This window comes from Pelodiscus sinensis, chromosome 5 (genome assembly GCF_052426305.1).
Source record: "Pelodiscus sinensis isolate ZL-2025 chromosome 5, ASM5242630v1, whole genome shotgun sequence".
Taxonomy (NCBI): domain Eukaryota; kingdom Metazoa; phylum Chordata; order Testudines; family Trionychidae; genus Pelodiscus; species Pelodiscus sinensis.
In genome coordinates this window covers 115,175,942-115,200,844 of record NC_143056.1, presented here as the reverse complement: position 1 = coordinate 115,200,844, position 24,903 = coordinate 115,175,942, and the positions used below count along the sequence as shown (strand labels likewise).

Below are 24,903 nucleotides of genomic sequence, written 5' to 3'. Positions count from 1 at the left end.
TCTGGCTACCTTCTGTTTAGCAAAGTAGCCTGCAGGAGAGCCCCAGGAGTCCAGCCCAGAGTGCCACAAGGGCGTACTTTCACCTCTGGTCTCAAGAGAAAATAGAGGACATAAAGGCTTCCTGTTTCATATCCCTAGAGGATGGAGTAGCAAAAGACAGGACTGTACTCTATAAAAGAGGATAAATGGCCACCCTATGCCCCGTTGCCCTCCGAGACCCCAAACAATCACGTCCTTATTGTGTTAGGTGCTGTGCAGGCATTATTCACCTGTACCCTTCTAAGCATGCTCTTTTATATCAGACACACACCTACGCATACAACATTACAGTATGTACGGCCAAAGATGCTCTCTGAAGGAGTTTCAAAATGAAACAATGGATTAAGAACCCACACGAAGAAGAGATGTAAATGAGACTAAGAACAAGCCTCATAATCCCACAGTACCTTACTAATGGAGATAGGTGTCTGAGGAGCCTCATCCTTCAGCGCTGACAAGCTGTTTCCTTCCATGTCTTTTCCTGGAACAGAGCAAAGTAAACAAGAAACTGAGAATTTCTATGGAAAGTCATGGCTACTCCAAGCAATTACCTTGAAAAAAAAGACCACTGCTGACAAAGAGCAGAAATTGTGCTAAGTGATAGACATAGCAGGGCAGCTCCAGGAACGCAGTGCTGCTTTAAATAACCAAGTTCATATGCAAATTAAGTTCTGAAAACATGTTACACATGTGCTGTAAGGGTTTGAGAAACAAAGAGTACTAATATGCTTGGTCATTTCGGTTGTCACTATTTAAAAACAGCATCCAAACCACACACACATACAGTTATCATTGCAAAGTCAAGCACTCAGAGTAAAACAAAATGTCAGAATTCAGGCTGCGGTGCCTTCTTAATTTGACCCCCGATTCATGGGGCTATGGTCTTTAATTACTAGATTTCTGTTGGTCTTCTGCTTCACTTAGTGCACAAAATTAACGAGAAGCTATTCAATATTTTATTGTATCCTTCTTGCTCAAGGCATAACTGTACACTCCTTTTAACACACAGTAACCTTAATTATAAAATCTTATAAAAAAAGAGAACTGTATCTAGATAAAGTTAGATAATGAAAAAATAAAAGATTACAGATTTTCTGGAATCAAGAGTTTTTTTGATACAGTAAGAAATATTAACAATAGCTAGCATTTATGTAGGGCTTTATAGTTTCAAAGAGTACATATATTTCATATTAAAATTTCAACATGTTATAAAACATGTTTTATTCAGGACAATATAATGTCATTATCTACTCAAATTCTGTATTTTTTGTAAATTGTTATATATCCTTACACTAAAGGAAAACACAACCACTATTGAATATCCCTTTCTATTAGACTAGGTTTTTATTTGCATTGGCACTGTTCTTTCCAAAGCACAAAGTAAAATTGTTTTCAAAATTATTAGTGCTTAGGGATTCACAACATTTGATACAGTAAATAACCACTGAAACGGTTGGCCAAAACTCAGTGACAATGCATTATAATCAGAAGTATTAGTAGAGAGATTTCCAAATGCTACAACAGTGTAGACAAGCCTAAGACGTGAAAAACACAGGGGAAAGGCTGGTGCAGCACTACTGAAGTCAATGAGTTTTGCCACTAACTTCAATAGGACCAGAATTTCACGTAGAACGTTCAATGCTATGGACAAAGTCAAAACCTAAAGCTTTATTCTTGATTCTGTCACAAACTTCTGATATGACTCTAGGCAAGTCTTATCACCCCATGTGCCTCAAGTCCTCCATCTGTAAAATGTGCATATTACTTGCCTACCTGGGAGAGGTGCTGTGGATACATTAAGATTTAGGAGCGCTCAGATGCACTGGTGATGGAGAATCATAGAAACTGGACAAGTAGTGTTATATATAATACTGCTAGTATCATTCCCATCTTGGGCTAATATATGGCTGGGCAAAACATAGCCTGGGGCAGGATCTGGTCCAAGAGCCACTGGAGCCAGCCCACAGACCACCCTGTCAGGACCCTCAGGTGTGCAGCAACCGCTGATCTAAGTGCTTCTCTACTTTGGAGGGAGGGAGAGGCTTCCTCCTTTTCCCTTTCACCCAAGTCACAACACCTTCCCAGACTTTGCACTCCCTTCTAGAGCCCCTTCCCCAGACCAGAATTCTCTCCTGCACTTATACTCCTTCCCTGATCCTGAACCCCAAACCCAGATCACAACCGCCTCCTTCACCCAAGCTCCCCCTCAGACCTCACACCATCTCCTGCACTCCAGTCTCTTACCCCGAGCCCCCTTCTGCACTCAGCCTCCATCCTAGACCCTGCACCTCCTCCACAGAAAAGTGCAGCCCTGGACCACTTCCCAAAATCGTGCCCCCACTTCAAAAATTACTGCCCACCCCTGGGCTAATGAAACAAGTGAGATGTACTAAATATCTGTCCGACTGAATCAAGTACATACTCGTCATGTCAGTGAGAAGGCAAGTCTAAAATGTTTCTAGCGACCATTCAAGAAGCCACATACAATGAGAAAAGCAGACAGAAGCTTGTGGAGGAAATGAAGGTTATGACATGGTTTCTGTTCAACCTGCATTATAAAATGGGTGGGAGAACAATGCTGGATTGGCTGAGATGCAGTCACAAATAAGTAGAGTGGTGACTGTAAAGTGGATAGGTTTTCACTGGTCAGAACTGTTGTGGTTTTGTGGAGAAAACTGCTGATTACAGCTACCGAACACCCATGCAGAGCCTCCTTGCCTTACTCAGTAGTAAAAATGTTTCTCAATATTACTTTACAATTACCAATCCTCTGGTCTCAGGATAATGCTGAAATGAACACCTTGCAGCATGATGCGTAAGTGTCCCCGTGATTTCAGGCATGCGTTCTGATGCTCCTCCAGCTTTACACTGCAGAGGCATTGGCCTAAAATAGCAAATGTCACCAGGGAATGGAAAGGAGAGGTATGTACAGGCAGTCCCCGGGTTACGTACAAGATAGGGACTGTAGGTTTGTTCTTAAGTTGAATTTGTATGTAAGTCGGAACTGGTACATATTGTAGGGGAAACTCTAGCCAAACATTTCTCCAGAGCTCAGTTTTATTCTCCCACACCTCACTTCCCTCAGTCCTTTATTCTCAAGCTGAGGTGTCTGCTGAGAAAAGCCGCTCCACATTTCCCTGGTCTGCTGGGGGGGAGGGGGGCGCTAGCTTCGTGTCTCTCTGGTCTGCTGGGGAGAAGCAGCTAGTGCGGGGTTGCCTCACCCCGTTTGTAAGTAGGGATCCGATGTAAGTCGGATCCATGTAACCCGGGGACTGCCTGTATCTCCATTTTATACATGGGAAACTGAGACACAACGACATTAAATGACATACCCCAGGAAACTAGCCCAACGGCCATGAATCAAAGAGGTCTGAGCGTACCAATGAAATTCCTTAACCACAAATTCATCTTTCCTCTTAACAAGCCTCTTTTCTCTCCAGAAAGGGAAGCTGAAATAGCCAGTTCATTCTTTGATGGACCCAACTGCCTCGGTGCTTAGCTTGTCACATGCATCTCTCTCCTGTCATATACCTGTGAATTCAATATGCTTTCGAGCCTATCAAACCACGCACCATACCACAGATTACAATAATGCACCAAAATCAAAAACAGAGACATCACATGGAAGTTGGTTGCTTATTACCAGGTTTTGTTGTGATTACTTGCTCCTTATTTATAGTTCCTAATTCCTTCATAGAATCATAGAACACTACAACTGGAAGGGACCTCAAGAGCTCTTCAAGTCCAGTCCCCTGTCCTCACGACAAGACCGAACACCATCTAGACCATCCCTGACAGGATGTCTAACCTGCTCTTCAATATCTCCAGAGATGAAGAGTCTACAACCTCTCTAGGCAATTTATTCCAGTGTTTAACCACCGTGACAGGAAGTTTTTCCTCATGTCCAACCTAACCCTCCTTTGCTGCAGTTTAAGCCCATTGCTTCGTGTCCTATTGTCAGAGGCTAAGGAGAACAATTTCTCTCTCTCCTCCTTTAATACTCTTTTAGATACTTGAAAACTGCTATCATGTCCCTTCTCAGTCATTTATTTTCTAAGCTAAACAAGCCCAATTATTTCAGTCTTCCCTAATAGCTCATGTTTTCTATGCGTTTAATCATTCTTGTTGCTCTTCTCTGGACCTTCTCCGCCTATTCAAAGGCAGTATCATGCCAGGTCATATTTAGTCAGGCATACAAATTGTGCCCTTGCCTGCAAAATGGCATGCTCCACACAGTGTGTCCGCACACATACACTACATGATCTCACATGCAGTGCAGAGGACACCATGTTGTCCATCTAATTGGAGGCCGGCTGGCATTCCCCTTTGTGCAAAGCTGGTCCTGGGGCACGTGATGCATGCCTTGAAGATAGTGACTGCACATCACTGTACAAAAGGCCAAAACTGTTCTAAAATAAAGCACTGTGAGTAGGGTTGCTAGGTGTCCGGTATTGGCCTCTGTCTGGTAAAAAACACAGAAAATATTGGACATGTAAAATGTCCGGTATTTTCTGTTTTTCTTGAACAGAAGGCCGCTTGGGACGTTCTTCCTCTGTCACATCTGTCAGGAGCAGGGAGAACAGAGAGCACTGGGATTTAAAGCAGTGACTTTTTTTTTTGCTCCACAACTTTGGTCCCCTTATTTTTTTGCTCAACCGATTTCCTCTCCCCCCCCCCCCACCACCACCATATTTGGTATTTTTTGTGAAAGTATCTGGCAACCCTAACCATGAGACTAAGTTGTTATTAATTTGATAATTTCTGATTGGGATAAAAAAAAAGTTAAGTTACCAATTACTTAACTACATATTAAATAACCACATAAGGAACTGGAGTCTGACTAGTTGTTCATGACAAATTAAATCTCAGGTCACCTCAAGTGACAAATCCCTGCAACCATCAGCCTATTATGAAGTAGGGACGTCAGCAGATAGTCCAAGGGTGGGAAACCTCAGCTCCTGAGGATGGATGCAGCTCACGACTCATCTGGATCTGGTCCCCGAGGCTTAGGAGCCCCCCAGAATTGGGGAGCACACTCTGGCACTCCAATCCCCCCACTGCCCCACCACAGGACTGGATCACACAAAATCTACTAGTCTGGGTCCCCCAGGCTCTGATGTGAGAGCGGAATGTGGGTAGTGTCTCTCCTCCTCCTCAGTCAGGGGCCACATATCAGTGTGGGTTGGTCTGTTTGGGGTTTTTGTTTGTTTCTCACGTGTGTGGCCACCAACTAATCTTTTTGTGGGTTAGTGACACTGACCCAAAAAAGATTTTCCAGCCCTGATATAGTCGTTTAAACGATTAACCAATAAGCTTAGGGTTATCAGTTAATCTTAACTAAATGCACCCCCCCTTGCCGCCTCTGTATCAGATGCAGCATGTGGGGGGCATGGGAGCCAGCTTTTAAACCAGCTCCCTGTGAGTGCTGGTTTCCACAGAGCCACCTTCCTCCCTCTGCTCCGCAGCCTCTGATAGAGAGACTGCTGCGTGAAGGGCGAGGGGGGCAGGCGGGAGCCAGTCCATGCAGGAAGTCAGATTTCAAGCTGGCTCCCCACACGTATCGGTTCATGTAGGCAGCAGCATGGGGGAGGCTGTCTGAAAGGAGCTCGGGTCCCACCCCCCCACAGTCTGCAGAGGGCCTGGGCTTGTTGTGGGCTCTCAATCAGGGGTATGCATACTTCTGGGTACACAAAGGTCTTCCAGAGATCCATCAACTCAACATTCACCTCGTTTTACAACAGGCTACACAGAAGGCACCAGCGAAGTCAATTTGATAAAGACAATGGCTTGTTTATATGGTGCTATATATACGGTACACTGAAATGTCAGTACAATATTTATATTGTAGTGGGTTTATTTTATGATCAATGAGAAAGTAAGCAACACTTTTGGTTTTTTATGCCTGATTTGGTAAGCAAGTAGTTTTTAAGTGAGGTGAAACTAGGGGGAATAGAAGACAAAGCATACTTCTAAAAGAGGTATGGTAATCTTGAAAGGTTAAGAACCACTGATTTAAGAAATTGTCAAAGAAGGATATTTTCCTCCTATTCCCCCTAGTCCTCATCACATGATCTCCCAACATTTCTCTCTCATTCCCACCAACATTTCCACCCCAGTCACTTTCATAGCAAGCATGTGCTTGTGTAGATCTTCTTTAAAAATATACTTCCAGAGCCTTCAGAATACTCTGCTGTGTTCAGATTAAATTTTCCAAATCTAATAAAAAAGCCTTTGACAGAGGCAGACTGGGTTGGTACTAACGATAGCGCTCAGATTAGATGCATACTCTGGAAGCCCCACAGATCCTGTGATGCTGAAGTTATTTTACAAACAGATACCCTCTCTCCACACATGCGCAGTGTAATTCCACTAGGGGCGTGAGCCTTCTCAAGCACCTAAGTGGGGAAGAAACTCTTTTTCAAACATTTTCATTTGATTCCCCCAAAGGGCTGGTGGATGCCACGCATTCTTTTTTTTTGGGGGGGGGGTAACTCTTGAGCTCTGGGGATACTTTGCAATGATCTGAACCTTGGCTTGATCACTTATTGTGCCCAAATACACATTGCCAGAATGCATCAGCTTTAAGAAAAGTTGTCCCCCCTGCCAGATGCTGTATTTTGACAAACTGGTGGTCAGATGACCCCATGTTCAAATCACTAGCAGTCCCACAAGCCTCATGAGACATGTCAAATTTCAAAACAATTCATGTCACCATGCAGATTTCAGAGAAGTTAGGGTTGAGCTTTAAACAGACAACAGACCTTAATTTTAACAATAACAGAGCTATAGCTGTGCTAGGATTATATCCGTAACTTAAAAGTGCACCACCACTTTGCTGGGGGCCTCCATTCTACCTTCATGGACAATAACCCTGCTTCACTTAGTCACGCCTTTCTCACCTCTGAGCTGGACTTACAGACACATGATTAACTTGGGCATGAAGCCTTCAGTGTTTCGGGAGCTCCAGCTATTATAGAACGTCTCCTCAGCAACCTGAGCTACCACAGACACAAGACATCTACCTTCTGCTCTTTGCAGTGGCTTCTCATAGGACTTCTCAGGAATGTAAAGGTCGTGGCCCTTCTCTTCAAGGAGTTCAATGGCCTGGGTTCAAGTTACCTAGAAGACTGCGGAACAAAGACCACGGTCACCAGCTCTGCTCCTCGGGCACAATGTAACTCTTGACATTAAGGGAAACGCTTGTGTGTGCAGTAAGCAGAACTTTCTGGGGGCTGTTCCCAGACTGGCATGCATTCCACGGGGAACTCCGGACAATCCATCACAGACTTCACCATCTTGTGCTCCAACTGCACGGCTCATTTCTTTGACCTTGCCTTCTCTAAGACACACACACTAACATGTATATTTAAATAACAAAACAACCGCCTTAAAACCATGCAAAACCAAGACACTGCACTATAGTTGCCTCTATCCGTGGGGCTGCAGAGGAGTGGGGGCTGGGAGAACATACACCAAAAGACAGATGTGCAATGACCTTGCTTAATATACAACTGCAAGGTGCTCAAATACAGCAACCACAAATGTGCTCTAACAATCTCTCTGCAGAATAGATAGAATATACACAGACCGAGAGCTGCATGGAATTCTGCTTAAAGAGTGAATGCTATACAATACCCATAAAGCAATGGGTTTAAATGGATTAAAAGAGGGCTTACTGACAGGTCTCAAAAAGTGGTTGTCAATGTGGAGTCTCATTTGAATGGAGGTGTTTCTGGTGGTCTCTGAAGGCATCAGTGCTCGGCCCAACACAGTTAATATTTTCACCTAACAACCAGGAAGTATAAAGTAATTCACAATAAAGTTTGTGGGTGTCAGAAATTGACAGAATGACCAATGAGGAGGACAGAAGGATCCTACAGATTGACCTGGATTCAAGCAAAATCCATTTGAATTCATCTAGGGAATAAGGAATGCCAGCCATACCTAATCAAATGCAGGATTGCCTCCTAGAAAACGGTGACTGAAAAGAATCATAGAATAATAAGTCTGGAAGGGACTTTGAAAGGCCAGCTACTTCAGCGCTCCTGTTTCGAAGCTGAACCAAGTACATCTAGATCCTCCCTGACAAGTGTTCATCCAACCTGCTCTTAATCGCCAATGACAAGGATTCCCAAACTTATTCCAGTACTTAAGTATCCTTGCAGTTAGATTAGATATTAGAAAGAAAAAAAACCCTAAGTTTCCCTTGATGTAGATTAAGCCCACTACTTTTTGAGCTCCCTTTCTTGGGCCTGGTTGATTACCAGCCTCTTTATAAATAGCCCTTATCATATTGGAAGACTTGTTTGTCTTTTTGTCAACTTTATCGATGACTTGCCTAAATAACCAAATGTGAGCGCTCAGTGTGAGGCTGTGGAAGAAGGGTTAATGTGACCCTTGGATGTATAAACAGAAACAATGAGCAAGAGTAGGGAGATGACTTTCTCTCGGACTATGGCATTAGTGAGACCAGTACTGGAATACTGCATCCAGTTCTGGTGTCTGCATTTAAAAAGGATGTAAGAAAATTGGAGGGGGTTCAGAAAAGAGTACAAAATTATACAAGGGCTCAGTCTACCACAGTGTGGGAAGCTTCCTGTGAAGTTGCCACTTACCTCTCCCTGTGCAGACTGCTCCAAAACATCACACCCGCAGGCAACTCACACAGAGAAAAGCCACAGGGTTGTAGCCTATTGCAGCAGGGTTTCCAATCCAACTGTGCTACCAGGGCTGGGAGGAGGGGAATAAGATACTCAGAGCTCTACCATGCAAGCAGGAGCCTAAACTCTCACTAATGCTCAGCCCACGGTACCTTTGCTGGCACTTGCCTCCCCACATCCCTACAGGCCTCGCAGACTGGGTGGAAGGTAGAATGCACTCATGCATCTCTGCAGCTGCTATCCTTAGCTCATATGTTCTTTTCCATACAATGGGTTTTTTGCACAGGAAGATAACCTATAATCCACGAGCCCTATTAAAGTTAATTGGAGTCATAACACGCAACTGCTATTCGCTCCTATGGACAGCTATAAACAATATAATTTACACTTTCCCCTTGCATCTTGTTTCCTGAATAAAGGCATCATATCTAGTGGGTGTACATAGTAGAAAACTTGATTGTAGGGATTCTTTTTCTCCCCACTAGGTAAGTCCCATGGTTAAAGGGAGCTTGAGTGATTCAGGAATGTCCCTCTACCATTGTGCTATGCAGAATTTAATTCTCCCACAGCAGAGTATCTTCCTTATTCAACTACTAAGTAGCACTTATCAGCAAGTATTGATGCTTCTACGGATCAGTATCTAGGTTATATTGTACCGTTTACGCTCTTTGTTACATTGCACAGAACTTCACACAGGAAGACATCAGTTTCTCAGCTAACTTATCCGACTAGCTCAAGCAGGCTTCTTGTAACACTGCAGAGAGACAGAAAGAGTTCCTTTTGCTAGCAAGTAGAAAGGACTTGTAGAAATTTCCCTGTATCAAACACTGAAAGTGAAAAAAGCAGCAGACTCCAAAAGGTGAGATCTCCTCCACAGAAGAAAGCACCCTACCACCTCAGAAAAACAAACAGAAATGTAAGAAAAACCAAACACTTACCAACTTAAAAAAAGCAGCAGCTCCTTCCCCCCAAAACACACACAAAAATGACTATATTAGAACTACAGCTTATTTCCTTGCAGATTTAAAGGGCCAGCTACTAAGACAGACAGCATGCTGGGAAAAGCTCTTATAAAAAGGTAAAGCAAAGCTATAAGCTTGATAATAGCAATAGTTACTGGAGGAAGGTTAATTGCTCTTATGGAAAGAGCACTGAAGTTGCACTTTCCCCTTTTCTGGGTGCTAAGCACATCCTGGAGAAAGCCTGTGATTACATACAATATGTTATGCATTTGAGTTATTTGATACTTTGCTTGTTCTGCTCTATAGTTGCAATAAATAAATATCCTGATCTTTTCTGGGTAAATAACAGCTTTGGTAGCTTGAGGCTTACTATCAGGATTAACCCACAGGTTCAATTTATTTCTCCCTTAGTAAGTAAGTGATAATCTAATAAACATGACTGATAACTACTAGAGTCACGTTCTTTTAACATGAAGCTAAATAGTTAGGGGATATGGAGTGCACTGACAAGCTTAATACAATAGAATTCTGGGCAAAGGGCTGGGGTGTGGGGGATGTGAAGAGGGGCTCAGGGCAGAGGGTTAGGGTGTGGGGAGGGGTGCAAGACGATTGGGGGTGTGTGGGAGGGCTCAGGGCAGGGCATTGGAGGATGGGGGGAGTTCAGGAGGGCTGAAGCCCCCCTCCCTGAGATTTGTACTAGGAGGCTGCTTGCTGTTCCCCTTCCAGCACTCAAGGATCTAGAGGAAAACACAACATGTGGGTCACTCACTCCTCTACCCCCTCCCCATACCACCCACCTGGGAGAGGAACACACACCCTCTCTGACAGGAAGGGTAACAGCAAGCAGTGTCCCTGTATGAATCTTCAGGGGGGTGCAAAATCAGCCCTGGGAGTACCCCCCCACCAGCCTCTTTAACCAGCCTGCTGCTTAATGTGCCAACTTGCAGGAGAGCCCCAGAAGCTCAGCTGGGAGCATGCCCCGCCTCCTTCTGCAGCTAAGCACCCCAGCTAGCTGGGAGTGGTGCACTGCCTTACTCTCATCTCTGTTAACAGGAGAGTATAGAGTAGACCAAAACCTGCACTGACTCCTAACTAGAGTGATCACAATAAATTAAACTCCATGGCTGTGTCTAGACTGGCAAAATCAGCTGCTTTTGCGGAAAAACTTGCCAGCTGTCTACACTGGCCGCTTGAATTTCCGCAAGAACACAGACTTCCTACTGTAAGAAATCAGTGCTTCTTGCGGAAATACTATGCTGCTCCCGTTCGGGCAAAAGCCCTCTTGCGCAAATGATTTGCGCAAGAGGGCCAGTGTAGACAGGAGAGGACTGTTTTGCGCAAAAAAGCCCCGATGCCTAAAATGACAATTGGGGCTTTTTTGCGCAAAAGCGCGTCTAGATTGGCACAGATGCTTTTCCGCAAAAAGTGCTTTTGTGGAAAAGCGTCCATACAGAGATTGGGGCTGCGTCTAGACTGGCATGATTTTGCGGAAATACTTTTAACGGAAAAGTTTTTCCGTTAAAAGTATTTCTGCAAAAGAGCGTCTAGATTGGTATGGATGCTTTTGTGCAAGAGTGCTTTTACGCAAAAGCATCCGTGCCCAGTATAGACATGCTTTTGCGCAAGAAAGCTCCGATGGCCATTTTAGCCATCGGACTTTTTTGCGCAAAAATCAACATGCCTGTCTACACTGGCCCTCTTGCGCAAGTATTCTTGCGCAAGAGGGCTTATCCCTGAGTGGGAGCATCAAAGTATTTGCACAAGAAGCACTGAATTCTTACATTAGAACGTCAGTGTTCTTGTGCAATTTCAAGTGGCCAGTGTAGACAGCTGGCAAGTTTTTGTGCAAAAGCGGCCACTTTTCCACAAAATCTTGCCAGTCTAGACGCACCATAGGCACTTAATTCCTATCACAAGTCAATAGATGTTAAGCACCTACCCTACTCATCTATGCATCTTTAGGCCCTTTTACAGAAGTATTTATAAAGCCCTCATCCTAGTTCAGCAATTCCTATAGGCACACATGATTTATCTCCAGGGGAGACTTGTTTAAGTTGTACAAAGTTCATTTCATAGGCAATGCTGCTTCCACATTTCCGAGAGTAATAGCAGTGCCTATGCTAATCTTATTGTTCCCTTGTAAATTATATTTCAAAGTGCTCTGTAACAGGACAAAAAACCCATATCTGTGCTTTTTTGGGGATAGTTTGATGCCTGCCTCATATTTAAAGTCTGAAAAGTGTTCAGAGGCTTTAAAAAAATCTCTGTATCACATCTTGTTTTCTCTGATTCTACAGGAGAAATTCTTAGTGGTTTGGAGTGGGAGTTCTCTTAGCCTGTAATTGAGAGGGTGGGCGGGTGTGAATCAGAAAGATCTTTTCACCTAAGTGTTTGTCAGGTGTTTTTATTAAATAGGGGTTCACAAAATGGAAGGAAAAACTTTCTTAATTACTAACCTTCCATTGTTGATTGTGATGTCATCATCCCACTAGCCCTCCAGACCTCTCCAAACTGTTTTTTTTTAAATATGTGATCTATTTCCAAGCCTTCTTTGAACATCCCAAGAAAGTTAAAAAAGGGAAAAACACAATTTCCCTCTTTCTTCACCTTAAAGGAAACTTGGGATGCATTCATTTGAAAGGTGCAAGGTTCATTTCCTCTTTATGAAGATTTACTTAGGCAACACTCAAACTTTGGCTGTAACAGATACTATATACAGCAATAAACTTCCACTGTAAACTGAACCTGTGTTTTCTGGAGGAAAGTGTTATGCAGAATTCTGGCAATACCCAGAAAAGGACTATACTAATATGAACCTTTACCCTTTATACCTGCACATATGTGCTCTTAGGCAGGGCCCACTGCATTTGATCTAAGGAGGAGGAGGATCACTTGTGTTGGGGGGAACCTTTCGCTATGTCTACACTGGCAGATTCTTGCGCAAGAACCCGCAGAGTGTCCACACTACCCGACCGCACTTGCTCAAGAAGATTTACAGTATGGCGTCGGAAGAGAGGGCTTCTTGCACAAGAGCTACGCTTTTTTCTAACAAGTGTAAGCCCTCTTGAGCAATAGCTCTTGTGCAAGAGGGCAGTGTGGACACGCAGCAGGGGTTTCTTGTGCAAGAAAGCCCTATGGCTAAAATGACCATCAGAGTTTTCTTGCACAAGATAGCATCCACACTGCCATGGATGCTCTTGAGCAAAAGCACATGGCAGCGTGGATGTGTTCTTGCACAAGAACCCTTGCGCAAGATGTTCTTGCACAAGAACCCGCCAGAGTAGACATAGCCTTTGTGTGCCAAGGCTATTCTAAGCTCTGATTTAAAGAGAGAACTTCCATCTGCAGTGTGGCCAATTTAAAAAAAAAATGGTTGAAAGTGCCCCCCGGCTGCCAAATTCTGTGGTCTTCCAAACACATTGGCTATGTCTACACTGCGCATTGTTGCACAAGAAGATAAGCAAATGAGCCACAATGATGAATATTGCCATGCCTCATTTGCATACCTAATGAGCCACCATTTTTGCAGAAGGGGCTTTTGCACAAGAAGGAGTTGTCTACACTGTTCTTTCTTGTGCAAAAAAACCATCTCGTGCAGGAGCCATGCTGCCACTTATTTTCAGGAAGAACGGCTCCTGTGCAAGAGGTTTTTTTTGTTCAAGAAGGAGCTGTGTAGACAGCTCCTTCTTGCACAAATGCCTCTTCTGCAAAAATGGCAGCTTATTAGGTATGCAAAGGAAGCACGGTGATATTCATTGCTGCACCTCATTGGCATATCTTCTTGCGCAACAATGTGTAGTGTAGACGTAGCCATAGTGTTGCCTTTTAAAAAATGTTTTCTCTTCCTTATTGCTACGTGAGGAATAAGCAAAGAAAATTAATGACACTGACTCTCCAGTTTGTGGTGATTCTATAAACAGAGAAATGTACCTTCCTCTCTGTTTTTTCGAATAAGTAGATTTTCACCACAGAAGCTCATACTACATATATTTTTGTTAATCTCTAAGGCGCGCTAGGACTACTTGTTTTGAAAGTTACAGACTAATACGGTTACCCCTCTGAGTCTGTTTTTTCAGTTGTAGGAAGCAAAGGTGTCAAATGTAACAGTACTGTTACACAAAAGGCCAGAAGAGCAATTTCAGTTGATCTCCCTCAAAAAAACAAAACAAACCTCATTTTATTAGTTGCTTCACTTCAGAGAACCATGATAATGTGGTTTCACTGGGGTGTAACGTCTGTTGCTAACTTTTCACTATATTATTTATTTACATGCTGGAATTCCATTGGGGGCTAGTTTTAGGGCTTGTGAAACCTGTTGGCCCAGCTGCGACAAAGTAACCATGACTGACTTGTATCCTTTGGTATACAGGCAGTCCCCGGGTTACGTACAAGATAGGGACTGTAGGTTTGTTCTTAAGTTGAATTTGTATGTAAGTCGGAACTGGTACATATTGTAGGGGAAACTCTAGCCAAACATTTTTTTTAGTTTTGGATAGCATAGGGAAAGGTTAACTCCCCTCTAATGTTTGTTTTGCTGTCTGTTCCCCTGTTCAGAAGATTTCACATCTACTTCTGTCCCTGTGACAAACTCAGGACTAAAGGAGTAACTCATCAAATACCAAACAGCTCTGCACCATGCTTTGAGCTAATAGCTTTATTTCCACACACCACCCAGGGTTCTAGGAGGAGGGTCCTTTTTTTGCTAACACAATGAGGCCAGCACTTTGTTTGTTTTGGTGGAGTCTTTGTTTGCCCAGGGAGCCCAGCATGTATAGGGGGAGGAGGGGCGGAGAGGCTGCTTTTGTCTGCTGTTCGGCAGCCTGTTGCTCAGGGGAGGGGGCAGCCTGTTGCTGGCAGGGGGGGAGGGGGGAGGCGTGCAGGATGCGAGGCCGCAGGGGGGGGGGGCAGCGGGCGTGGGGAGGCACTTCTCCTCTGCCCTGCAGCTCTGCGGGATCCCTGTCCCTGTGGCCAGCTGCTGCAGGCAGAGGCCAGTTGGAGCCGGCCGAAGAGGAGGAGAAGGTGGATTCTAGGACCCAGGTGAGCGAGCCCCGGGGACGCTGCTGCGCTCCGGGAGCCCGGCATGTATAGAGGGGAGGAGGGGCAGAGAGGCTGCTTTTGTCTGTTCGGCAGCCTGTTGCTCAGGGGAGGGGGCAGCCTGTTGCTGGCAGGGGGGGGGGGGACAGCGGGCGTGGGGAGGCACTTTTCCTCTGCCCGGCAGCTCTGCGGGACCCCAGTCGGAGCCGGCCCGAGGAGGAGGAGGATCCTAGGACCCAGGTGAGCGAGCCCCGGGAATGCTGCTGCGCATGTGCGGGAGTTGCCTCACCCCGTTCGTATCTAGGGATCCGACGTAAGTCGGATCCACGTAAGTCGGGGACTGCCTGTATATGGTTGTGACTATTTTCTTCCACTATTTGATCTGAGGAAGTGGGTCTGGCCCACGAAAGCTCATCACCTAATAAATCATCTTGTTAGTCTTTAAAGTGCTACATGGTCCTGTATTTGACTTGTTTCTGTGTGAGAAATGAATGAACTCCTGTTAATGGTGCTATGCAGGCTCCTTCCCAGCCCACAATAGGGCTGTCTGCAACTTAACTTGGTTTCTTCTCTGAACTGACAAAACAGCAGCTGGACACAAACTTGGAGCCTGACAGGGGAGTGGAAGGGAGCAATCAGTGAAAAAGTGTATACAGCTAGGCTATGTCTATACTGCACCCTTCTTCTGCAAAAGTTTATGCAAATGAAGCATAAATTAGCATACCACCACACTTCATTTGCATAATTAATTAGGAGCCCTTTTTTGAGCAAGAGGTTTTTTGCACAAAAACCCCTCCTGTACGAGAGCCATTCTTCCTAATTTTTTCAGGAAGAATGGCTCTTGCGCAATAGTTTTTTTTTTTTTTAAACACACAAAAAGGAGCTATCTACATAGGTCCTTTTTGCGCAAAAGCCTCTTGCACAAAAGAGGTCCCTAATTAATTATGCAAATGAAACTTGGCAATATGCTAATCTGCACTTCATTTGTATAAGCTTTTGAAGAAGAAGGGTGTAGTATAGACATTGTCCATTGTGAAACTCCAGGGCTGAGAGAAGGAAACCCAGACCTCTTCACAACAATAGCAACATTCATCAGAACCCGGAGGAGGAGAAGTAAAGGGTGATTCCCAGTGAGGGTAGACACCATATTGACCCTTAGAGAGGAGACAGAATAAGATACAGTAGGAAAAAAGGACTAAAGATGCAGCTAAACACACCATGAGAGAAAGGCTGGGAACAGAGAATTAGAAGTGGGGAGAAAGCAAATATAAAAGATGAAGGAGGTGAGGCTTTCAAGGAAGTAAAAGAGCAAAACTTGAGAAGTACTGTGGAGATAGAATGAGCTGCAAGGCAAAATAAAAGGGATAAAAATCCAAAAAAGGAAAATAAAAGCAAGTTCCACTAACCCCCCTTCCCCCGCAAGCCACCCAGAACGCTTAGAATAGTGACTTGTATTTATTTGTAATTTTTAAAAATTGTATCTCTAGCCTCCACCCTCTTAAGTTGAATTTCTGATCATTTGTACCAATGTTGTAGGTTCCTTTGGCTAAGTAGAGAAAGGCAATAAAAGTTCTAATCCAGCATGCTAGACTTGTTATACACATACACTCGATAGATTTAGGCCAGGCAAATTTGACTCATTCATCTAGCATGAAGTTAGGAGAAACAGCATAGAAGACTGACAACCAAAGCCTGCAATAAGAGACGACTCACCCCCACAATGGACTGACAATCTGCTGCAAGCCTTCAACTCTCTTTGATTTAGGTGAGAGTTAAAGAGCACTCAGCACCTCACAGATGGAGCTGATAATTATTCTGCCTGGAGCCCATGACAAGCAGCTGATCTCCATTTACCCTCTTCCAGAAGAAGCTAATGACAGCAGGAAAAATCTTTGGCCATACTCTTCAAAATTTAAGTTTCCAAAGTATCCAAAAAGTTGATATATAGGCTTTCCAAACTCTAGAAGCTGGTGCAGTTCCTGGGTTGGTTCAGCAATGACAAAATAGGCTACTGCAAAGGCATTGTGCTCCTGCCACACGTCTATATGAATCTGCCGTTATCTGCAGTCAAACCTTTGAAAGTGGGCAAGCTTATTGTCTCAGTATTTAAGTGTTCAGCTTGAGATGTCTGTGGACTAATTTCCAACTGCTCAAAATCAGGCCCAAAGCTATCTCAAGCAGGATACCCAAAAGTCAAAGACTTCTTTAAATTATTAACTACAGTTGAATAGAAACTTGTTGTCAACACATTTTTTCAAGGGAAAATGCTAGTTTAATCAAAATCTAAATATTTTGGAAAGGACAGATTGATACAGAAAATTTGAAATGGAAAAAATTGTTTTAGAAGATTACTGTTTGGATTTTGCAATTTCATTTTGGTTTTTCATACAGACTGTTTATTCATTTTTATATTTTTACATATTTCATGGAATATGCTTTGTAGTACTGAATAACATGCTCTAGTACAACAGATGTTAGAATGATATGATAATTGAAATATCCTATTATTTTTGTTTAAACTCATTAAAGGCAGCTGCTAAAGTGTTTCATTACAACATAAACAGGAAACAATTTGATCTATATCATATAAGATGTTTCAATTGGTACAAAGTAGCAGTTGCCCTTAATTATTTTAAAACCAGAATATTATAGCATAATATGACATGTCAGTGGTACTACTACTAACAACCACACATAATACCATTAACTTAAATCTTAATGTACTCCTGACAGGTCAGAAAATAATGTAAAAATGAAAATGTAAGATAATAAAACTCATGAAATAAAATCTGAAATGAAATTTTGAAATTAGGAAACAGCATTCTAAAATCCTGAACAAATTTTCCAAAACTGATTTTTTGTTCAGGAAATTCCAATTTAAGAGATATTTTGGAAATAAATATTATATTTCTGTATTGTAATTCATTTTGTTGTTTAAAATGTTGAAATTTGCCCCAAACTAAAAAGTCAGAATTTCAGCCAGCCCTACAATTGAGCCTCACGTCTGAGCTTTTTGGTTCCACATCTGACCTTGTATTTGATGCATGAAGCACAGAGGGCCAGATGTACAAAGACGTTTCCATGGTGCCTGCTGCCCAGTAAATTCACAGCACTGAAGTTAGGTGCCCAGGCTCTCCATGGAGATAATTAGGTGCCTAAGAAAGAGGACCAGCTTAAGCTAGCCAGTGAACAATGCCACAGTGAAGGGCAGAGGTTAAGGAGTTGGGTGCCTAACTCTGGACCTCCCACTACTGGGGATTCTCAGGGATGAACCCTCACCAGATGCCTAAACCAGGCCAGCCACTTTAGGTAGCCTAAACAAGAGAAAGAGACACCCTATCCCTTAGCCAGGCCATTAGAGCCCTGTGGCCAGGAGAATGACCTGAGACATAAGGAGTCTGTTTTTCAAATCTCTGGTCTGTCTGATTTGGAACTTGAACATAGGTTTTCTGGTTCCAGGAGAGTTACAGAGTTACAGACTATTCCGGGCTGGGTCTCAATCTCCCCTATTGAAAATGTTCCACTTTGTATAAATAATTAAATATTCACTGGGCCAAAGATACAGGTTGGGTGAGACTGATTGTATATCCCAGGTGTCAGGGCATCCATTGGTGATGTAGGAGAATCAGGTTTGATCTCAGGATTTAGCATCTGCCCACTGGCAGAAATGTGGACCCCTATGGGCTATGTCTAGACTGGCATGATTTTCCGCAAATGCTTTTAACGGAAAAGTTTTCCGTTAAAAGCATTTGCGGAAAAGAGCGACTAGATTGGCACGGATGCTTTTCCACAAAAGCACTTTTTGCGGAAAAGCATCCATGCCAATCTAGACGCGCTTTTGCGCAAAAAAAGCCCCAATAGGCATTTTCACTATCGGGGCTTTTTTTGCGCAAAACAAATCTGAGCTGTCTACACTGGCCCTTTTGCGCAAAAGCTTTTGCGCAAAAGGAATTTTGCCCGAACAGGAGCAGCATAGTATTTCCGCAAGAAACACTGATTTCTTACATGAGATCATCAGTGTTCTTGCGGAAATTCAAGCAGCCAGTGTAGACAGCTGGCAAGTTTTTCCGCAAAAGCACCTGCTTTTGCAGAAAAACTTGCCAGTCTAGACACAGCCATGAAGTTTAGGCACTGACTGGGGAAAGCAGTAGCTGATCAGCTGTTTTGTGAATGTCAGTAGTGCCTAAATGTTAACTTGGGTGCCTAAAAAGGCAGTTAGGTAAACTCCTTTGTGGATCTAGCCCTAAGTATCTTTTGGGTACTATAGAATCATAGGGCTGGAAGAGACCTCAGGAGGTCATCCAGTCCAGTCCCCTGCCCAAAGCGGGACCAACCCCAACTAAATCATCCCAGCCACGGCTTTGTCAAGCCAAGACTTAAAAACCTCTAGGGATGGAGACTCCACCACCTCCCGAGGGAATCCATTCCAGTGCTTCACCAGCCTCCCAGTGAAATAGTTTTTCCTAATATCCAACCTAGACCCCCACCATTGTAACTTAAGACCATTGCTCCTTGTTCTGCCAGCTATATAAATACTAAATATTACCTGGCTTTTTGCTGGCCGTTTTCTCCTGAAATATTAGTGTGCTGACAACTTACTGCGGTGCTACTAGACCTGATTATTAAGTACAGAAATTATAACCACAAATTATGATTTTGCAAAAATATGGTTGCTCCCTCATCAAAGGTTAAAGCACATGTTTACAAACTGGAATCTAAAGCACCGTTTGCAGATTGCAATCAGAGAAACATTTTAATTGAGTATTTATTATGCACAGCAAATACCAAAACAATATCATGACTTTCATTTCCTGTAGAACAGGTGTTTACAATTTTAGACTAAACCTGAAGGAAGTTTTGTGAACTCTTGAATTCGGTGTCATACTTACTGCAGCTGAGCATACTGCAGGGGAAAATGCTGAAGATATTTATGCATCAGTGGTGAAAGAATTTGCCTTTGTAACATTTATAGTGCCCTTTTATGGTCAACTGACTTAGCAGTAGTAATCTCATTTTGCAAAAGGGGTTGGAAAATAATGGGATCCTCAATTTTTAAGAGCCTATATGTGATGCCTGAAAAGAGTCTGCTTTTTAGGGTGATCCAAACAGGGCACCCCAAAACAGAGATAACCCAAATCACACTAGCCACTGAGTGTTCAGCTAGTTCTGAGCCCCACAGCTGCAGCATGGATGGCCTTCTCTCCGACTTAAATCAATGGGAGGGGAAGGCCTGCAGCATTTGGCAGGAATCTCATTACCTCATAACATAAGAACAGCCATACTGGGTCAGACCAAAGGTCCATCTAATCTAGCATCCTGTCTTTAGATATTGATCAGTGTCAGGTGCCCCAGAGGTAATGAACAGAACAGAATATCATTAACCCTATCGTCCATTCCCAGTTTCTGACAAACAGAGGCTAGGGACACCATTCCTGTCTACCCTGGATAATCGCTATTGACGGAACATGAGTTTATCATGTTCTTTTTTGAACCTTGTTAAAATCTTGGCCTTAGCAACATCCTCTGGCAGGGAGTTCCACAGGTTGACAGTGTGTTGTGTGAAGAAATACTTCCTTTTATTTGTTTTAAATCTGCTACCTGATCATTTCATTTGGTGACCCCTAGTTCTTGTGTTGTGGAAAGGAGAAAATAACTCTTTTATAGAGCTCTGTCATGTCCCCCTCTTAGTCATCTCTTTTCCACGCTGAAGAGTCCCAGTCTTATTAATCCAGGGGTGGGCAAAAAGATGGTTGTGGTTCACCAAGACTAGCCCCTGGCAAGTTGCTGCCATTATATGTGCCTGTACCTCTGCAGGTATGGGTACTTGCAACTCCCATTGGTCCTGGCAAATGAGAGCTGTGAAAATCAGGCTAGGAATGGCAATCTGTAGCCAATGGAAGCTGCAATCTCCTGTACCTGTGGAGGTGTAGATAAATATAGTGGCGGCAGCCCACCAGGGACTAACCCTGGTGAACCAGATCCAGCCCACGGGCTGGTATTTCCCATCTCTGCATTAATCTCTCCTTATATGGCTGCTGTTCCATATCCCTGACCCTCTTTGTTGCACTTTTCTGAACCTCTTCCAATTCCACTAATTTTTTTTTCGATCAGGTGACCATATCTGAGCACAGCATACAAGATGTGGGTTTGTGAAGAGGCAGTAAGATGTTCTTGGTCTTATTCTCACTTCCTTTCTTAATGATTCCTGACATTCTGTTTGTTTTTCTGACGGCCGCTGCCCAGTGAGTGGATGAGTGGAGAGGATGAGGGGTTTTCAGTGCTGAACGAGTTTGATCTCCTGGTCATGCTTACATATATAAACCTGTTTCTCTTTGTTTCTTGCAGATGCTCTAACAAAACCCACTTACTTTCACACTCCGCCCCTCCCTTCCCAAGGATCAGTTCAGTCAGTGCAGCACAGTTTGTTCGTGCGTTTGAGCTGCACGGAGATTTGAGATAACTGATAACAGCATGTGGCACATTCTGAAGCCATGTAGAACACACTGACCTGGGCTGAGTGGGTAGATCTCATTATCAGCCCCGAAGAACAGATTCCGCGTCAGCTTGCGAGGGTCAATTTTCTGAGGAGTGGAAGAAGCAGGACAGAGAGAGAACCTGCGGCGAAGAAAATTCTCCTCCTTCATGGCATGAGCAGTAGGGGTTTTCTGAAAGAAAGGGTTAGAAATAACAGTAGTTAATGCCAAGGCACAAGAAACTAAAGTTTCACACCCATCTAACTCTGTTTCTTCAAAGCTATCTAAGCAGCGTGCCGATTCCATTTTTAGAATGCCAGAAGGCTAAGCAAACAAACTACCATATTAGCAGAAACAGCTAATGACTGTTTTGTAATCTCTTGCCCATTTGCAAACTGTGGAGAAGTGGAGTGACACTGCTACAAGGTCTCTTTCATGGATCCAGCCCTGAAATACTTCCTATATAATGCTGTGGCACCTAAGAGACTAACAAAAAATATGTAGTATGAGCTTTTGTGGGTAAAACCCTGCAAAAAACCCCAGTGCCAACTCTGTTCACATTTCTACACAAGCGACACCATTGAAGAACCTATCCACATAAGGCACAGCAACTGGGGCTCATCCATCTGCACATCATCTAATGTGATCTATGCCATTGAGTGCCAGCAATGCCCCTCTGCCATGTATATTGGCCAAACTGGACATTCTCTGAGACAAAGGATAAATGGATACAAATCAGACACAAATGGTAACACACATGAAGCTGTTGGGGAACATTTTAACCTACGTGGTCACTCCGTCCTGGATTTAAAAGAAGCCATTCTTCTACAAAGGAATTTCACCAGCCAGTTAGAGAGAGAGAGAGGGCAGAATTGGAATTCCTATACAAATTTGACATTACTTCCCTGGACTTGAACAGCCATTAACTGGATGTTGCAGTATAAAGCCAGTCTCCCTTGCCTTTAGCACTGCATTTTTAATCATCAAAAGTTAAGAATGGGACACTTCCAGCCCACTTAATTAGCCTCATTAGCACTGGTCCAATAATTGGAAGTTACCTTTTTTTCCTTTTCTATTATAAATAACTTGGTTTCTGTTATTTCCACCCCAGCTCATCAGCTGACAAAGTGAGTTTTACCCACAAAAGCTCACAACACGACATATTTTTTGTTAGTCTCTAAGGGTACATCTAGACTACACACTTCTTTGAAAAGAAACTTTTTCAAAAAGATCTTTTGAAAACGCTTCTTTCGAAAGAGTTCATCTAGACAGGCACAACTTTTTCGAAAAAGCGATTCGCTTTCTCGAAAGAGAGCACCCAGGCAATCTGAATACTCTCTTTCGAAAAAGCCCTGTTTGCAGTCAAGAACGCCTTTTTTCGAAAGAGCTCTTTCGAAAAAAGGCATTCTTCCTCGTAAAATGAGGTTTACCGCTGTTGAAAAAACTGCCATGTTCTTTCAATTTATTTTTGAAAGAACGCCAAGACAGTCTAGACGCAGATTTTTTTTGAAAAAAGGCCACTTTTTTCAGAAAAACCCTGTAGTCTAGACATAGCCTAAGGGTACAGAGCAGGGTAAAAGTCAAATTAAGAAATGCAACTTCAGCTATGTCAATTGTGTAGCTGAAGTCAAAATAGCTTACTTTGGCTTTTGGCACTGTCCACGCAGCAGCAAGTCAACAGAAGATCACTCTTCCTTCGACTTTCTTTACTCCTCATGAAATGAGGGTTACCATAGGTCAGAGTAAGAAGTCCTCCAGCTCGACATTATTTCGAAATAATGGCTTGCTGTGTAGACATACATTTTGTTATTTCGAAAGAACGCTGCTATGTAGATGTACCCTAAGGTGCCACAGGACTACTCATTGTTTTTATAGCTACAGACTAAAATGGCTACCTCTCTGAGACTCCTTAGGGAATGGTTACTTTCTGGAACTAGCAAGAGCACCAAATTGCTTTGTTCCCTTTAAAAAAATGGTTCTGGCATTAGGCTGCAGTCATTGCGATCAGAATCTAATCCAAGGTATAGAGAGGAAGGCCAGGTCCCAGAATCCTGATATGAGTGAGTCGAGCGGCATAGAGAACTAGCACTCCCAGCACCTTCCCCTCCCCCTCTAGCGCCCAATGCCCTTACCCTCTCCTCTCCCAGCATCACCCTGTCCCCCCTCCCACTGACACCTCCCCTCCTGCCCTTTTCCTCAGTCTCCATTTGGCCCCCTGGCATTTATCTCTCCTCCACCTTGTCCCTTGGTACCTTCCCCTTTCTTCTCCTGACCTGCCCTCAGCACAAGCCCTTTCCTCTCCCACCCCTTCCCCCTATTTTTCACCCTCCCCTCCCCACCCCACCCCATCTCACCCCACCCCATCCCACATTCTTCCTTCCAGTTTGAAGCACTGGAGTCTGTGATCGGGCCCCTGCTGCTTTTGGGGCTCCAGGTCATTTGCTGGGGCTGGAGCTGGGCGGTGTGGTTTTAAAGTCCCAGGCTGTGATGTCACGCCACGCCCGGGTGTCTCCCCTCTCAGCTGTTGCACGGTGTTTTAGTACGCTCCAAGGTCAGGGGGAGGATGCGCAGAGGGGTAGAGGATGGCAGGTGGGAGCTGGGGCCTACTTCAGGCAGGGCCGGGGGAGACACCCAGCTCCACATATTGGTGGAGCAGGGCCCCCGGCTCTGAATATTGCTGGAGCATGGGTACCACAAGCCCATATAACTCGCTGCCTATGCTATTATATGCATTTTTAAAGGCGTAAGGCCAGTGTCATACAGAAGAATGAACTCAGTCTGGGTCAGTGTTCCCTCTGAGCTGGGCGGCAACACAGCTTCACGGGTGATTAATCAGACCCACCCCTCCAGTCAAGGCTCAGGGCTCCATGCAGGGAGCTGACTGACTGGGTGGGGCTGATTAATCATGTATGAAGTTGTGAGGGAGGTCTTGGTCCTCAGTTCTAGTCCCAACTCTACCTCGGTCTCACTCTGTGACCTTGGTAGATCACTTCACCTTTCTTGCCTGTGGTTCCCCTGTGGCTACGTCTACACTGCAAGATCTTCCAGCAAAATATATGCTGATGAGGGACTCATTTGCATGAGTCACAATCACATTAGCATATTTTCAGCCATTTCTTTTTGCACAAAAAGAAGCAGTGTGGACGTGGTCCTTATGCCTCACCCATTCACACTGCTTCTTATTGCGCAAAAACTCCTTGCGCTAAAAGAAATGGAAGAAAATATGCTAATGAGATCACGACTCATGCAAATGAGTCCCTGTCATGATCATGAGGGTTAGCCAGCAGCCTGGAGACTAAGGGGTTAACTATGTCCCTTACCTAAGGTAGGTAGAGTCAGCCAATAGGAATACAGGTAGGAATTTCAAACTGGGACAAAGGAATTTTTAAGTTTTTTTTCTCTCCTTTGTCCCTGAGGAGTTTCTTTCCAGCTGCTGAGGGAGACAGACAGAATGTCTCCCTCCAAGAAAAGACTCTTCACTGTATGTAAGTAGGGTAAAGTTTGAATAAATCTGTTAGATTTTATTGTTTTATGGTTTGAGAAATGGGATCTGATGTCTGTGCATTTAGAAATGGATTTTCCTCTCCTTTGTAACTAAGCTCCTTGTTCATGTGGGGGTTCCTCCCCCCTCGATGAGTGTATTACTTTTTGACTTTTCCATCTAGTCATGATGCTTGCAACAGGAATATTGTGTTGATAATAAAAGTTCGTTCTCTTTTCTTTTTATTAACCTGG

At 43.8% G+C, this 24,903-nt stretch overlaps 1 protein-coding gene across 1 annotated transcript in view; it reads right to left on the bottom strand.

Moving 5' to 3' along the window:
• OSBPL5 (oxysterol binding protein like 5) overlaps window positions 1-24,903 on the bottom strand; it is a 246,834-nt gene that overhangs the window by 91,321 nt on the left and 130,610 nt on the right. The window contains exons 2-3 of the mRNA XM_075928129.2: window positions 21,204-21,360; window positions 447-520 (exon numbers count right to left, since the gene is read on the bottom strand). Of these exons, the coding sequence (XP_075784244.1) occupies window positions 447-520; window positions 21,204-21,339 (210 nt within the window). The 5' untranslated portion in view covers window positions 21,340-21,360. The remainder of the gene's footprint in view (window positions 1-446; window positions 521-21,203; window positions 21,361-24,903) is intronic.